Here is a 16,044-nt window from a genome sequence, read left to right as displayed (position 1 = left end):
CCTGCTCGCAGTCATGAAACCTAAGCATGATAAACTTGGTATTTTGAAAAACCATTGCCTTTTTATTGTATGCTTTTAACATCAAATTTTTTGTAACACACTCAACCCTTTTGTTTCTACCCCCTTCATTACATTAGATCTTAACAGCCTGGCCACAAAGTCAAATTCATAGGCAATATCACAGGTCCAGTATAGGGTGTTTGTTTTCCATCAGGGAGAAACAAATACGTCTTTCTCTTTCGAAACAGGTTGTCAGTACCTTGAATGACATAACATTGATGTCTAGAATTTGTTCAGCACACGGATTCTTTTTTCACATCTTGAAATGTTAAACATATAGTGCATATAGTATCACCTGTTTCAAAAAAAGTATAGATAAATAATTTATTAAAAAATATATACACCTTATATATTTAAGCCATATCTGAGAACAGGCTAGGATAGGATTATAAAAAAAAAGATATTTACTAAACAGAAAGTTATTATAGCCTACAGATAAATAAGATAGGTTTGGTCCTATAAGATTTTAAACTACTTTTTATACTTTTAGAACTTCCAAGTAGTTTGAGATAGAGTTCAGGAGGTATTCTTGGCGTTCAGTGCTTAGAAGTGTCTCAGGGTCTGCTCCAGGCCTGTGAAGAGGCGTCTGCGTCGGGGTTCAGGTCTGCGGCATAGAAAAGCAGGAGTTTCAACAGGTGCACCTTGTCTTGGAGCTGCGGGACGAGCGGCTCCCCCAGCATCTGGACCAGGCGGCTGCGGAAGGCCTTGATCTGTTTCTCCACGTCCACCACTGTGATGTCATCTCCTTGCTGGGGCTTGGGCTTAATCCTTTTGATTATTAAGTCTTTTCGATCGATCACTGAACTCCGTAAGTGCTCTGCAAGAGGGAAAAAAAAGTCAGCAGAACTGTTCTGAACTGCTTTTTATTCCTTTATGACTTGGGGAGATGAAGTCCAATTTTGGTAGGTAGGGTCTAGGCAAAGACTTGTTGATGAGTTACTAGGATACAAGTCAAAGGGCATGTGAGTACCTGTGGTAACTCCATTTCCAGTCCTTTGTTCTTGGTTCTCTCTGGACCTCAAGTTTTACGTATTAAAAAAAAATGTATTTCAAAGTCATTTTTATTTTTTTCAGAGTAGTACATGCTTTGTTTAAGAAAATCAAATTCTACTCAAAGGCTTTTGTCCCCTGTGACCGTTCTCCCCCAGTAGCAGAGTGAAATAGAGCACATTTCCCTGCTTAAAACCCTCCAGATACTTGCCTTTGCTTTCAGAGGCCAAACTCCACATTGTTCTGTGGCCCAGCCTGCCTGCCAGTCTCCTCTAGTCCTGCTCTCCTTCTTACTACCCGGATCTTACCTCCAGTTCTTGAAACAAGCTCTTCCTGCATCATGGCATTTGCACTTGTTCTCTCTACCTGGACTGCTTTTCCCCTAGACCTTTGCATGCTTACCACCTTCTCATCCTTTGGGACTCAGCTAAGAGGTCCTCCCTGACTAGAGTGAGCTGCTTCCCTCGTTTCCCCAGTGTTCCCCTATCACAGCACCTGATTTATTTATTGGGTTGCACTCACCAAAACTATAATTGTTTTTGTTGGCATGTTCACTGTCAGGCACTGTCACTGCAGCTAGAACGTCAGTCCATGAGGGCTGGGCCCAAGGCTCTGATCCCACTGCATCCCCTGAGTCTAGCCCAGTTCCGGAGACAGAGTAGGTGCTCACTGTAAATGTTTGTTGATTGAATGTTGAAAGGGCCCTGTAATGACATCTCAAGGCAGCTTCGCCTCCTATGTTTCCAGACTTTTTGGGTACTCTACAGTGTATTTATTGTACTTTCTTTTCATTTTATTCTATGTTTTCCAAATTTCTGGATACTAGTTCAGTCCTTCTAATAACTCTGTTAATGAAGGTGCCATTACCCCCATTTTATAAATGAGATGGAGAAAATGATACTGTTGTGGCCTCTGGAGCACCTGGGAGTCAGAAGGGCTGCAGGGCTCTTCTCACTTCATTTGCCTTATATGTGACCTTGAGCTCCTTTCCCTCAATTCCACACACTTCCAGAACCTGTTGGGACTGAGTTATGGATTTGGGATGAGATACCTTTAGACCTTTGTACTTTACCCCAGTATTTTATTTTTGGACTTACAGAAAAGTTTAAAGAGTCGTATGATGCGCACCCATAACCTTTACCTTGATTCATAAGCTGTTAACATTTTGCCACATTTGGTTTATCTATTGATCCATCTATATGTTTTTTCTTTTTCTTTTTTTTGCTGAACCAGTTAAGAGTAAGTTGCGCTGTCATAATCCTTCATGCTTAAATACTTCAGCTTAAGAATACGAATATTCCCCTACATAACCACTATTCATCATCCCACTAATTTTATCCTTGATTGAATATTATCTAATCTGTGCCAATAATATCCTTTATAGGTGTTCAGTTTTGCTTTGGGCCAGGATTCAGTCAGACATCACACACTGTACTTGGTTGTTATGCTCTTCAGTCTCCTGTCACCTAACACAGCTCCCAGCCTTTACTTGTCTCTCGTAATATGTACATTTTTGAAGAGTCCAGGGCAGTTATTTTGTAGAATGCCCCACAGTTGGGGTTGTCTAGTTATTCTCTGGTGATCAGCAAGAACATGGACGAGACGAGGATGTATACCCCTTCCTGGTGCGTGATGTCAGAGGCAGAGCCTTGGGCCCAGCCCTCATGGACTGACGTTCTAGCTGCAGTGACAGTGCCTGACAGTGAACAAGCCAACAAAAACAATTATAGTTTTGGTGAGTGCAACCCAATAAATAAATCAGGTGCTGTGATAGAGGAACACTGGGGAAACGAGGGAAGCAGCTCACTCTAGTCAGGGAGGACCTCTTAGCTGAGTCCCAAAGGATGAGAAGGTGGTAAGCATGCAAAGGTCTAGGGGAAAAGCAGTCCAGGTAGAGAGAACAAGTGCAAATGCCATGATGCAGGAAGAGCTTGTTTCAAGAACTGGAGGTAAGATCCGGGTAGTAAGAAGGAGAGCAGGACTAGAGGAGACTGGCAGGCAGGCTGGGCCACAGAACAATGTGGAGTTTGGCCTCTGAAAGCAAAGGCAAGTATCTGGAGGGTTTTAAGCAGGGAAATGTGCTCTATTTCACTCTGCTACTGGGGGAGAACGGTCACAGGGGACAAAAGCCTTTGAGTAGAATTTGATTTTCTTAAACAAAGCATGTACTACTCTGAAAAAAATAAAAATGACTTTGAAAAGATAGAATTGGCTGAATAGAGTGGGATAGGGAACATGTGGGTTAGGAGCAAGAAGAATTTGGAACTTATTAATACAGGAAATTCAAAGAAGCAAAGGTTGGCAGTGCCCACCTAACCACCATCCAAGGGGAGGAAGTCTTGGCCAGTGGACTTGAACCATTCTGGTCCAGTTGGCAAGGCCTTGGATTTTATGCTTCAGTAGAGGAGAGTTCTTACATCGGAGGTTCTTGTGATTATTGTGTGAGGTGATTTATGTAAAGGGTTTATTTGGCACAAGGCCTGGATCAAGATATTTTGGCTGGTAGTATTATTAGTTCCTGGATCAACACTAGGATCAGCTACTATTATTTTATCATCATCATCGTCACTACAGGAATCTCCAATCTAACAGTATCTTCTCTGCAGGTCTTCCATTTATCTCCGCGTCAGTACTGGCAGAACCCTGGGCGTCAACCTTCAGCCTCGGTCACCCATGCCCTGTCACACTGATCTTCAAAGTGCTTCTGATCTGTCACTGCCTTCTCCATTGCACCACCCACACCCTTGTCACCATTATCCCTCTCCTGACCTCTCTGGTCCTTGGCCAAACTATTTGTCACACATCAGGCAGAGTGACCTTACTTAAAACCACTTTGATGGGTTCCCTTCACTCTGGAATCAAGGTGAAATTCCTTAACACGAACTCCCTAACAGGAGGGCCCTTCACGCCTGCTCCTGTCTAGTACTGTGGTCTCGTTTCGTGCTATTCCCCCCTTGCTCACTGTATCCTAGTCCTACCAGTTTGCTCTATGTTCCTTGGACTCATTAAGCAACTTCTTGGTTTCAAGGCCCTTGGACATGCTGTTTCTTCTTTCTGGGAAACTTTACCCTCCCTATTCGCCTGGCTAACACTGGTACTTCATATCTCAGCCCAAGTATCACTTCTTCAGGGAGGCCTTCCTGGGTTCCTCCATAAACAGTTTAAGAAGTCCTGTTTTGTGCACTTGTACTTTCCTTCACAGCATTTACTTTCATTGCAATTGTATGTTACTTGTGTGGTGGTTTGTTTAGGGTCAATCTTTTTACTAGACAGTTAAGCTCTAGGAGGGCAGGGGCCATGTTGGTCTCATTCATTGAAGTTTTCCCAATGAGCCAGGCACAGAGGAGGCATTCAGTAAATATTTGTTGCCTGGATGAATGTATGAACTTAACTGATCTTGCCTGAGTCTGCTTTTCTCCCCTCTGTGGACAGGGCTCCTTTCAGGAAGGCCGTGTGTGAGACTCTCTTTGGAATGAACAGGTGTCTGACTTCCGCGTCGCCCTAAGTGGTCCAGCAGAGCGGAATTCAGGAAAAGCATGCATTTCATTCATTTAAATACTATATGTTTAAATTCCTAGAAGTCATAGTTTCAAAATATGAGGTTCTAATTATTCATAAGCATCAGGAAAACTCACGGCATATGGCAATTCATAATTTTGCCGAGGCTCAGACTTGAGTTGCACGGTTGTGAAACTGGGGTGTGGGGGATTGATTCTCTCAGCCAGAGAATGTGAGCTCAGCCGACAGCCCAGCATCCACCTCTCAGTGGGGCTACTCTGCCCTCTACAGAAACATTTACAAGATGTGGGGCTTCAAGATAAACTTCTCCCCAAGGTCAAGGGTAGATACAAAAGTAATTTAACCATGTATAGAGAGTTTAGAAAGTGGGGGGTCGGAAATTCCTTAGAATCTCACCTTCTAATCTCACCCAGTGATTTCATAGGAAATTAATTCCTTCCAGTATGCTTTCACCGTATACAGACTTTGGCAACAGACCTGGCTCTGCATTTACTTTCCTCTCAGCCTTTGTTTTCCCATCTTTGAAAGGGGGTTGGTACTCACCTTCACAAGGTTACTGGGTTAGATAAGCCAGTGCAGGCGCATTTACCTATGCTCCCTTCCTCTCTCCCTCCACACTAAGAGGTTCCCATAAACATAGGGCAAGCTTAGGCTCCCCATCCTCTTCCCTTCTTCCCCCGCCCTTGGAGCTGGACAACTCCGGCCGACCTCAAAACGCACTCAACAATGTCCTCAGCCCACTTGAAGAAGACAGAGATGACTAAGGAGCCCTCACAGTAAAATGCCTACTGACAAGGACACTGACCATTTCAGGGAACCATTCAGCTGTGTTCTTTGTAGTTCTTTGTAGGACTCTGTTTTCAAACTACTGGTTCTAAATATTTTTTTCTCCTTCTTAACTCCTGGTCTCCAAAGAAGCTGGAAAGGACGTTAAGGATAAAATAGCATTGGAACACACCCTGTTTATTCTTGGTCAATATACACTGGTCTGAGGCCTTCCTCTCCTTTATTCAAGGCAGAAGAATATTCTGTAATAAAAGTAGATCCCATGTCCATCTTAAATCACTATTGCCCATGACCCAGGTGCATTCCCTGGGACGCAAAACAGAAATGAACAAAGAAGTGTTAAAGGTGAACTTTAAGCAAAACCGAGCTGCTTTAATATTAAACTTTCAGCTAGATCTCCAAAAGAAACAATTACATAAACCTCCATGAGGCTGAGGACGCATGGAATTTGCCTTTGGGGCTTTGTTCTGAGAAGGGCACGTACCTTTCTTTGAGCGTGTTAAAAAATGCACAAACCAAACAATTACATGTCGTGGCCTTGACAATGCTCTCGCTTATGTTTTAGTTACAGGCGCCTGAAACAGAGAAGACCCTTGTAGCCTACTCCTGGCCAGATGACAGGCAGCTAACACTGACTGAGCACTTTCTACTTTTAACTCACGCCCATTAGCAATCAGTCTTGGCAAGTTATGTATTACCATCCCTGTTCTACAGAAGGAAGAAACTGAGGTCTAGAGATATAAAGTTAGCTGCCCAATGCAGAGTAGGTGATGGAGTTGGGATTTAAACCCAGACCTTCTGTCTTAAATCCAGTGCTTTTAAAAATGTTTCTGTAACAGCTTCCTCAATTCCAGGCCCAAGAGGGTGTAAGGACCATCTTATCTTCCCAAGTGCCATTACTGAGCTAAAATCAACCTCAATATGATCATGGTAGGTAAATTATGTATGTATGTATATGTGTGTGTGTGTGTGTGTGTGTGTGTGTGTGTGTATATATATATATATATATATATATATATATGCATTTTCCCCCCTTACTGATGGAGAATAAGTTGGGCATTGTGCCCCTCAATACTTCAGAATGGATTTCCTAAGACCGAGGATATTTACTTTCATAAGCCAGGATAATTATAAAAAAATATGAAACTTAATATTAACACAATACTATTATATAATCTACTTAAAATTTACCAATTGTCCCAATAATGCACATTATAACTTCTTTTTTCCTGGTTCAGGATCCCATCCAGGATCATGTTTTGCATTTAATATTCATGTGCTTTAGTTTGTTTTTAATCTGGAACAGTTCTTCAGTCTTTCTTTGTTTTTAAGACATTGTGGCTTTTGAAAGTACAGGCCAGCTACTTTGTAAAAGGCCCTTCAATCTGGGTTTGTCTGATGCTTCCTTCTGATTAGATTCAGGTCACGAAATTTTGGCAAGAACACTACATAAGTGATGAGGTGTCCTTCTCAGGGTATCACATCAAGAGGGATGTCAGTTTTCTCCCCTGAAAACTTACTATCTTTCCTTATGTAATTAATAATTACATTAGTTTCCCCAGGGACCACATTAATCCTTGGCTAATCAAATCATTCTTATTTGAAGCAGCTATTCCATCATTATCCTTGTCAATATTTGCCCCCTGAGTGTTAATTAGTCTAACTTTTCCAGATCCTCACGGATCACTGGCTTTGCCTGTGACTAGAGCAGAGCCACTTTCACAGACTTAAGAGTGTCTTACATCTTTTGCAAGATGTACATTTTTACTTTGCCACTGATTTGCTCTGTATTTGCATCATATTGTCGGATATTTACAGTGTCCGAGTCAGTGAGCAATCAACCCAACAAAGACGCTGCAGTGATAGGCCAGGGAAAGATGCCAGGGCCAAATCAGGTCATTACTAAATCCTTCTCATGTTAGGATGACTTTTCTTTACCTGCACAGCCTAATAATTGTGAGGACCACTGTAGTATCTGCCATAACAAAAATACTATGTGAATTCTTCTGTTTCACAGCAGTGATTCCAGCTATGTCCTTCCTTGTTCCTTACATTTATACCAAGGAACAATGATTTACTGAAGCTAACAAATTAGAGTCCCTTATGTAACTTTAATTCATAATAATGTCCACTGTGAGACTCCCACACCATCTGGTTTGTGACCAAATGCTCCTTACCTCTTAAAACATGTTGGTAACTGGATAACAGAAACTGTAGATGCTCAACCAGTTCATCCCATGTCTGCCACTGGGTTTTATCCGACTGCAGAGATAGTAAAAGCAATTGGTAATAAATGCCTTCCTCAGTTAGAGGTTTTGTACAGTTTTCAAGTCACTTTTACATAATGCTCAAGGATTAAGGAAAAGGTGTTCTAGGCCTGGAACTGAAATAGGGAAAAATGTACCTGACACTTGAGCAGTGATGTGGAATTGTTCAGAAAATAGAGGGCCTGGGCCAGAGACAAGGGTAGGCGGGTGGGTGTCTCACAGCTGTGGAGGAATATGATTTCCAGCACTTTGCAGCGCAGAAGGTGGCTCTCCATGGTAGTAAAGAACATCTCTCTGTGTGGAGAAGAGATAGAGAGAGTTCACCATCACAATTATTGTTTCACGGAACATATACCACAATTCTCCCTGAACGCTCTAACCTTTGCCCTAATCCAGAGAAGGCTAAGAAGGAATACAGTGAAGGCCTACGTAATCACAAACCTCGTGGACAGGGCAGAAATGGATTTGTTCATGAATTAGCAACTGTCAGAAGGAGGGAAAGTCTTTGATATTTGAAAAAGACTAGTTTAGGACACATTAAGAAGAATTATATCATACTGTAACCAAGAGAATTAATCATGAGATTACATATTTCTGAATGGCCATAATGTGCCAGGTACTGTTTGGCAGAAACAAGGAATATTAAGAGAAATAAAAGAGGATACTGCTCTCAAAAAGCCAATAGTTGAACAGGGGCAAGAAGTATGCAACAGGAACCTACATAAAGCGCAGGGCAAGTGTACACGTATGCGAGGTGCCTGTGGCACTCTAGAGACACAAAGAGAGCACATTTGGTCAGGGGCCTGGAAGCAGCCTTCGTATGGAGGAGGTGGCACTGCTGACGGTAGTCTAGGAGTAAAGAAGGCCCAAGGCAGGAGGCATTTCAGTGCAGGGATAAACATGGGTAAAAACAAAGGAGTAAAAGTCATAGCTGGGGCACAGCAGCCTTCTTAAATTTCAAGTCTAGGACTTAAGAGTCCCAGAGGGACTCTGGCCCTTGACTTTGTCACTCTATGCAGGGCAGGGCTTGGCCAGCAAGGGTGGGTTGGAGCACATTCAGAGGCTTCTGAGCAGGAGAGCTGTAAAACGGGGGCTGTGCTTCAAGAAGGTGAATCAAAGTCATTGTTCTAAAAGCAATGTCAGCTTCCAAAAAAAAAAAGTTATGAATCTCAGATGCACAGGGTGAATCTCTGGACTGCCTGAAGGTTTCTGCCTGAAGGTTTGTTTGGTGGTTCTTGCCAGGTCTGCTTGTCATAGCAGTTCTGAGGAATAGATGGCTCATGAGCAGATAAGGAGATGGCAGCAACAGAGCTAGCTCCAGGTCTCAGAGTTCTTTCTTCTACAATTGCCCCTTTGCAGTTTTGCAACATCTGGAAAAATAGGGTGCTCTTTGTGCCACTGTCACTTGTAAAAATGATAAATAACAGGGCTTCCCTGGTGGCGCAGTGGTTGAGAGTCTGCCTGCCAATGCGGGGGACACGGGTTCGAGCCCTGGTCTGGGAAGATCCCACATGCCGCAGAGCGGCTAGGCCCGTGAGCCACAATTACTGAGCCTGCGCGTCTGGAGCCTGTGTTCCGCAACAAGAGAGGCCGCGATAATGAGAGGCCCGTGCACCGCGATGAAGAGTGGCCCCCGCTTGCCACAACTAGAGAAAGCCCTCGCACAGAAACGAAGACCCAACACAGCCATAAATAAAATAAATAAATAAGTAAAAATTAAAAAAATATATATATATAAAAAAATGATAAATAACAAAGTATCTATTCATTTTTATTTTCTTTTTTCCCCTTTCCCTTTGCTGTTCCACCAGGCACATGTATTATTTGTGTAAAAGCAAGGGTAATAAAGCAGAATAAATACTTTAAAACCTTTGCTTCTTACCATTCAAAAGTTTAAAAAAGTCTGTAATATTTGTGAAAATCCATTTTCTCTCTCTCTTTTTTAAAAAATAAATAAATAAATTTATTTATTTATTTATTTATTTATGGTTGTATTGGGTCTTCGTTGCTGTGCGCGAGCTTTCTCTAGTTGTGGCGAGCATAGGCTACTCTTCTTTGCGGTGCACGGGCTTTTCATCGTGGTGGCTTCTCTTGCTGCGGAGCATGGGCTCTAGGCATGCGGGTTTCAGTAGTTGTAGCACGTGGGCTTCAGTAGTTGTGGCACGCAGGCTCAGCAGTTGTGGCACACGGGCTTAGTTGCTCTGCGGCATGTGGGATCTTCCCGGACCGGGGCTCGAACCCGTGTCCCCTGCATTGGCAGGCGGATTCTTAACCACTGCACCACCAGGGAAGCCCCATTTTATCTCTTTAATGTGCGTGTGTTTTTTTAAAGTACCATTCTATACCTCCTCTGACAAATTTTCTTTTTTAATACAAAGGACTCCAAATTATTACATTTATAAGATATTCCTCCAATTCTTTTAAAGTTTAATTTCTACTCTGTATTTGGCCTATTACTTTCACAAGACAGTTTTCCTATTTAATAACTTTTTATTTCAAACTGTATTTTCTCTTCCAATTTTTATTCCAGGGCCTGCATTTGTCCTGGTTTTATAATCCAAGATGGCAAACCCAGAAATATCCAAGGGACAAGAAAGTAATTTTAATGTATTGGACATAGTAGGAAATGGAGGTACAATTATCTATAGCAATTCAAATTCAAAATTTTAAAACAAGATACAGAGGAAGGCTAACATCCAGATCCAGCCTTAACAAGTATAGCTGGTATTGGATTTACTCTCCTGTTATCAATAGTTATAAAGCTGTACAAAATATATGAAATAACTATTTTCAGGCATTGGACAAGCTACTACAAATGACTATTATTCTTGAGAGAAGGGAAACAAAGGTGGTGAACCCCACATTTACCCCAGATTTCTTGCTGGGGGCACTCTCTAACTAAGGCAGAGGAAAGCGTGGGTCCCAAACAGAAAACAGTGGGCTTATTGGGCAGAGCAAACAGAGACTGGAGTTCAGTAGAGCTGAGGTGGCTGGAATCTGTGTCAGAGAAGAGGGAGCTCAAGAAATATGTGTAAGGGGCCCCCCCTTGGCACACGGACAGAGAGAAGATCCAAAAGCCTGGGAGAGAACAGCCAGTGAGGAGCTATGAGCTGACTGGGGATTCGGGAGAGTGGCCAGGGCTGAAAGACATGGGGTTTCAATGAGCTAGAGGAGAGATCTCATTGAACATGTTGGGCATTCAGGTGCAACCCCAGAAAGACTAAGCTACAAAACTAGTATCTTAAGAAAGGTTGATTTACAAATCCTAGAAGCAAGCCTTAAAAGGAGAAAGCTAATCTGCCAGTAAATCACTGTCTGCAAGAATGAAACTCAATACTCTTTAAAGGAAGTCAGCAAATTTCAGACTCTCAACAACGTGGCGTTCATAATGTTCAGCACACAATAAAAAATTATTAGACAGGGGAAAAAGCAGAACGGGAAATGTGATCCATAACCAGGAGCAAAATGTCCATAGAAACAGGCTAAGAGTTGATACAGATGTTGGAATTAGTAGACAAGGACTTTAGAACAGCTATTATAATTATGTTCAAAATTAACCAACCAACCAACCAACCAACCAGCCGACCAACCAGCTGACCAACTAACCAAGATATATATAATCAGTGATTAGATGGGGACACTTAGCAAAGAGAAATGGACACTATAACAATGAATCAAATGGAGACTCTAGAGCTGAAAAACACAATATCTGAAAAAAAAAAAATCACTGGATAGGCTTAACAACAATTGGCCACCACAAAAGAAAAGATCAGGGAGCATGAAGACTATCCAAAGTGAAAAAGAGAAAAAAAAAGACAAGTCAAAACAAAATAAAACAAAACAACAGTAGAAAACACCAGATCCTCAGTGTTCTGTGGAACAGTGTCACACAGCTTAATGTATATGTACTTGAATTCCCAGAGATTAAAGTTTGGGGCAAAAAATATAAAAAATAATGGCCAAGATATTTCAAAAATTGATCAAAAATATCAACTCACAGATTCAAGAATCTCAATAAACCCCAAGCAGGATAAACATAAAGGAAACCACACCTAGTTATAGTAATCAAATTGCTGAAAACAAAAAAAAGCAGCCAGAGAAAAAAGACACATGGCATATAAGGGAACAAAAGTAAGAAATTCTAATGACTTCTCATCAGCAAGCCAGAAGAAAATGGAACATCTTTAAAATAAATTAAAAATACCTATCAATCTAGAACCCATATCAAGTAAAAACACCATTCATATATGAAGGTAAAATAAAAACATTTCCAGATAAACAAAAGCTGAGAGAATTCATTACGGTAGATCTGCACTACAAAAAATGTTAAAAGAAGTTAAGTTCTTTGGTGGAAGAGAAATGATACCAAATGGAACTTGGATCTTAAAGAAAGAAAGAAGAACACCCAAAATGGTAGCTATGTGGATCTGATGTGTGTTCTATTTCAGCACCACTAAGCAATTAACTCAATTCTGACACTATTTACCATAGTGTCAGATCCCACAGGTTAAGGGCTCAATCCTACAAGACTGCCCTCCCACTCTCTCTTCAGATGCCAATTGGAAAGTCCAGGTTGTTGACCTGTGTGCTTCTGAACCACCTAGCTATAGATCGAAGGTTCCCAGAACCCCACCTTAGGTTTGATTAATTTGTTACAGTGGCTCACAGAACTCAGAGAAACACTTTACTTACTAGATTACCAGTTTATTATAAAAGGATATAACTCAAGAACAGCCAAATGGGAGAGATGCATAAGGTATGGGGAAAGGGTGAGGCCCTTCCATGCTCTCTGGGTACATCACTCTACAGGCATCTCCACCTGTTTACCAACCTGGAAGCTCTCTGAACCCAGTCCTTTTGGGTTTTCAAGGAAGCTGCATTAGATAGGCATGACTGATTAAATCATTGGCCATTGGTAATTGAACTCAACCTCCAGCCCCTGCCCCTTCCCAGGAGGTAGGGGTGGGGTGAGGGGAGGGCTGGGAGTGGAGGGTTGAAGTCCCAACCCTCTAATTACATGGTTCCCCTGGCAACTAGCTCCTATCCTTAGGTCACCAAATGCTTTCTGAAAGACACCTCACTAACATAACAAAGATAACTTGATCACTCTTATCACTTAAAAAACTCCAAAAGAGCTCTGTGCCAGGAACAGGATGAAGATCAAATATATATATTTCTTATTATAGGTCATAATATCACAGTTAGGTAGTATAAAGACTTCCCCCCCCTCATCTCTGAATTTCTTTTAAAAAAAACTAAATGTTTAAAGCAAAAATATGATCCCATCCTGGAGTAAAATGTATGACAACAATAGCACAGAGGATGGGAGTGGGATAAATGGAAATACACAGATATAAGGTTCTTACATTACATGTTATGGTATAATATTAATTCAAGGCAGACTCTAGTAAGTTAAGAATGCATATTGTAATTCCAAGAGCAACCATTAAAAAAAAAGTAAAACATTTGCTGAAAAAGCATGTGATAAAATTCAATACCCACTCATGATAAAAACAGAAAACTAGGAATAGAAGGGAACTTCTTCAACTTATTAATGAACATCTACAAAAAAACCTATAGCTGGCATCATAATTAATGGTGAACTCATATTTTAATTAATCAATAATTAATGAACTGAATGCTTTCCCCTAGATCATGAACAAAGGTGTCTGCTTTCATCATTACTATTCAACATAGTACTGGAAGTTCTAGCCAGTAAGGCAATAAAAGGCATACTGATTGGAAAAAAAAGAAGTAAAACTTTCCCTATTTGCAGATGACATGATGGTCTACACAGACAATCCTAAGGAATCTTTGTCATAAAAGCATTTTCCATAAAAGAAAAAGCTGATAAGCTGGACTTCATTAAAATTTAAAACTTGCTTTTTGAAAGACCTTGTTAAAGAGGATGAAAAGACAAACTACAGAATAGGAGAAAATATTTGCAAACTACAGATCTGAAAAAAGATTGTATCTAGAATATATACAGACTCTTAAAAGTCAACAGTAGGAGAGCAGAGTCAAGATGGAGATGTGGGAAGACGTGGAGTTAGCATCTCCCTGCAACTAGGGCGCCTGCCAGCCACTGGTGGGAGACTCTGATGCCCAAGGAGATGGGAGGAACCCCAAAGTGAACCCGTAGGATGTAGGGGGACTGACGGGGGAGGAGAAGTGGAGGCCAGACAGGATCCGCACCCCGGAGGACTGGGAGATCAGGAGAGGCAGGCGGGAGGGACTCTCCAGGAAACGCGGGAGAGGAGGGAGGGCGATTGCCTGGCCCACTTGGGCCAGGGAGCCTGCTGAGCTCCCAGGCCAGTACCCCCCCCTCCAAAGACCCATCCAGGCTGTGTGGGTCCTGGGGGCATAGGAGGGAGGTGGGGAGATCAGGAGAGGCAGGGGGGAGGGGCCCTCCCAGACTGGAGGAGCAGGAGAGGAGAGGAGGGCATTTGTCCCACCCACTCGAGCCCAGGAAGCCTGCTGGGCTCCCAGGTGAGGTCCCCTGCCCTCTCAGACCAGGGGTGGTGGGCACGCCTGGGCCCCTTCTGTTCCTTGAGCCTAAGCCCCATCCCCCACAGTGCCCAGGGCCTGTTCCAGCCCTGTGGGTCCTGAGCATTGGCCCCACCCACCACCCAAAGCTCCCCCTTGCTTAGGCCCTGCCCTCTGCAGCCAAGGCCTCCTCCCCCACCCACTTTTTTTCCCCCTCCTCTTTTTTACTACTGTGGTACTGTTGAACCTTCCGGTTGTTGATTCATCTATATTCTAATTTTTATATTCTTCCTAACATATCTGTTAGTTTCCTAGTCTAATTTTTTTTTTTACTTTGTTATTGTATTTTTTTTTTTTTGCCACCCCAGGCAGCTTGTTGGATCTTGGTTCATGAGCCCGCCAGGGTAAGGCCGAAGCTCCTGTGGTGGGAGTTCCGAGTCCGAACCACTGGACTAACAGAGAACCTGAGACCCCAGGGAATATTCATTGGAGTGAGGTCTCATGGAGTTCCTCATCTCAGCACCAAGACCCAGCTCTACCCAGCAGCCTACAAACCCCAGTGTTGGAAGCCTCAGGCCAAACAACCAGTAAGACAAAACACAGTCCCACTCATAAAAAAAAAAAAAAAAAAAAAGAGACGACAAAATAATATGTCACAGATGAAGGAGCAAGGTAAAAACCTACAAGACCAAAAATATGAAGAGGAAATAGGCAATCTACCTGAAAAAGAATTCAGAGTAATGATAGTAATGATGATTCTGAATCTCGGAAATAGAATGGAGGCACAGACTGAGAAAATACAAGAAATGTTTAACAAAGATATAGAAGAAATAAAGAACAAACAGAGATGAACAACAGAATAACTGAAATAAAAAATAGAGTAGAAGGAATCAGTAACAGAATAACTGAGGCAGAAGAACGAGTAAGTGAGCTGGAAGACAAAATGGTGGAAATAACTGTCAAGGAGCAGAATAAAGAGAAAAGAAGGAAAAGAATTGAAGACATTCTCAGAGATCTCTGGGACAGCACTAAAAACACCAACATTCGAATTACAGGGGTCCCAGAAGAAGAAGAGGAAAAGAAAGGGTCTGAGAAAATATTTGAAGAGATTATAGTTGAAAACTTCCCTAACATGGGAAAGGAAAGAGTCACCTAAGTCCAGGAAGCAAAGAGAGTCCCATACAGGATAAACCCTAGGAAAAACACACCAAGACACATATTATTCAAACTAACAAAAATTAAATTCAAAGAAAAATATTAAAAGCAGCAAGGGAAAAACAAAAAATAACATACAAAGGAATCCCCATAAGGTTATCAGCTGATTTTTCAGCGGAAACTCTGCAGGCCAGAAGGGAGTGGCAGGATATACTTAAAGTGATGAAAGAGAAAAACCTACAACCAAGATTACTCTACCCAGCAAGGATCTCATTCAGATTTGATGCAGAAGTCAAAAGCTTTACAGACAAGCAAAAGCTAAGAGAATTCAGCACCACCAAACCAGCTTTACAACAAACACTAAAGAAACTTCTCTAAGCGGGAAACACAAGAAAAGAAAAAGACCCACAGAAACAAACCCAAAACAATTAAGAAAATAGTAATAGGAACATATATATCGATAATGACCTTGATTATTAAATGGATTAAGTGCCCCAACCAAAAGACACAGACTGGCTGAATGGATACAAAAACAAGACCCATACATATGCTGTCTACAAGAGACCCACTTCACATCTAGGGACATATACAGACTGAAAGTGAAGGGATGGAAAAAGATATTCCATGCATATGGAAATCAAAAGAAAGCTGGAGTAGCAATACTCGTATCAGATAAAATAGACTAAAAATAAAGACTGTTACAAGAGATAAGGAGGGACACTACATAATGATCAAAGGATCAATCCAAGAAGAAGATATAACAATTATAAATGTTTATGTA

At 41.8% G+C, this 16,044-nt stretch overlaps 1 protein-coding gene across 2 annotated transcripts in view; it reads right to left on the bottom strand.

Annotated features, from left to right (window-relative positions):
* Positions 1-39: 39 nt before the first annotated feature.
* SIMC1 (SUMO interacting motifs containing 1) overlaps positions 40-16,044 on the bottom strand; it is a 95,046-nt gene continuing 79,041 nt past the window's right edge. For both annotated transcript variants that reach the window (XM_082379909.1, XM_082379910.1), the window contains 3 exons: positions 7,760-7,916; positions 7,533-7,617; positions 40-877 (listed from right to left, as the gene is read on the bottom strand). In XM_082379909.1, the coding sequence (XP_082236035.1) occupies positions 615-877; positions 7,533-7,617; positions 7,760-7,916 (505 nt within the window). In that variant the 3' untranslated portion in view covers positions 40-614. The remainder of the gene's footprint in view (positions 878-7,532; positions 7,618-7,759; positions 7,917-16,044) is intronic.

Source organism: Balaenoptera borealis (genome assembly GCF_965194805.1).
Source record: "Balaenoptera borealis genome assembly, chromosome: 2".
NCBI lineage: Eukaryota > Metazoa > Chordata > Mammalia > Artiodactyla > Balaenopteridae > Balaenoptera > Balaenoptera borealis.
Note: the sequence above shows the minus strand (reverse complement) of the source record. Positions and strands in the feature narration are given on the sequence as shown.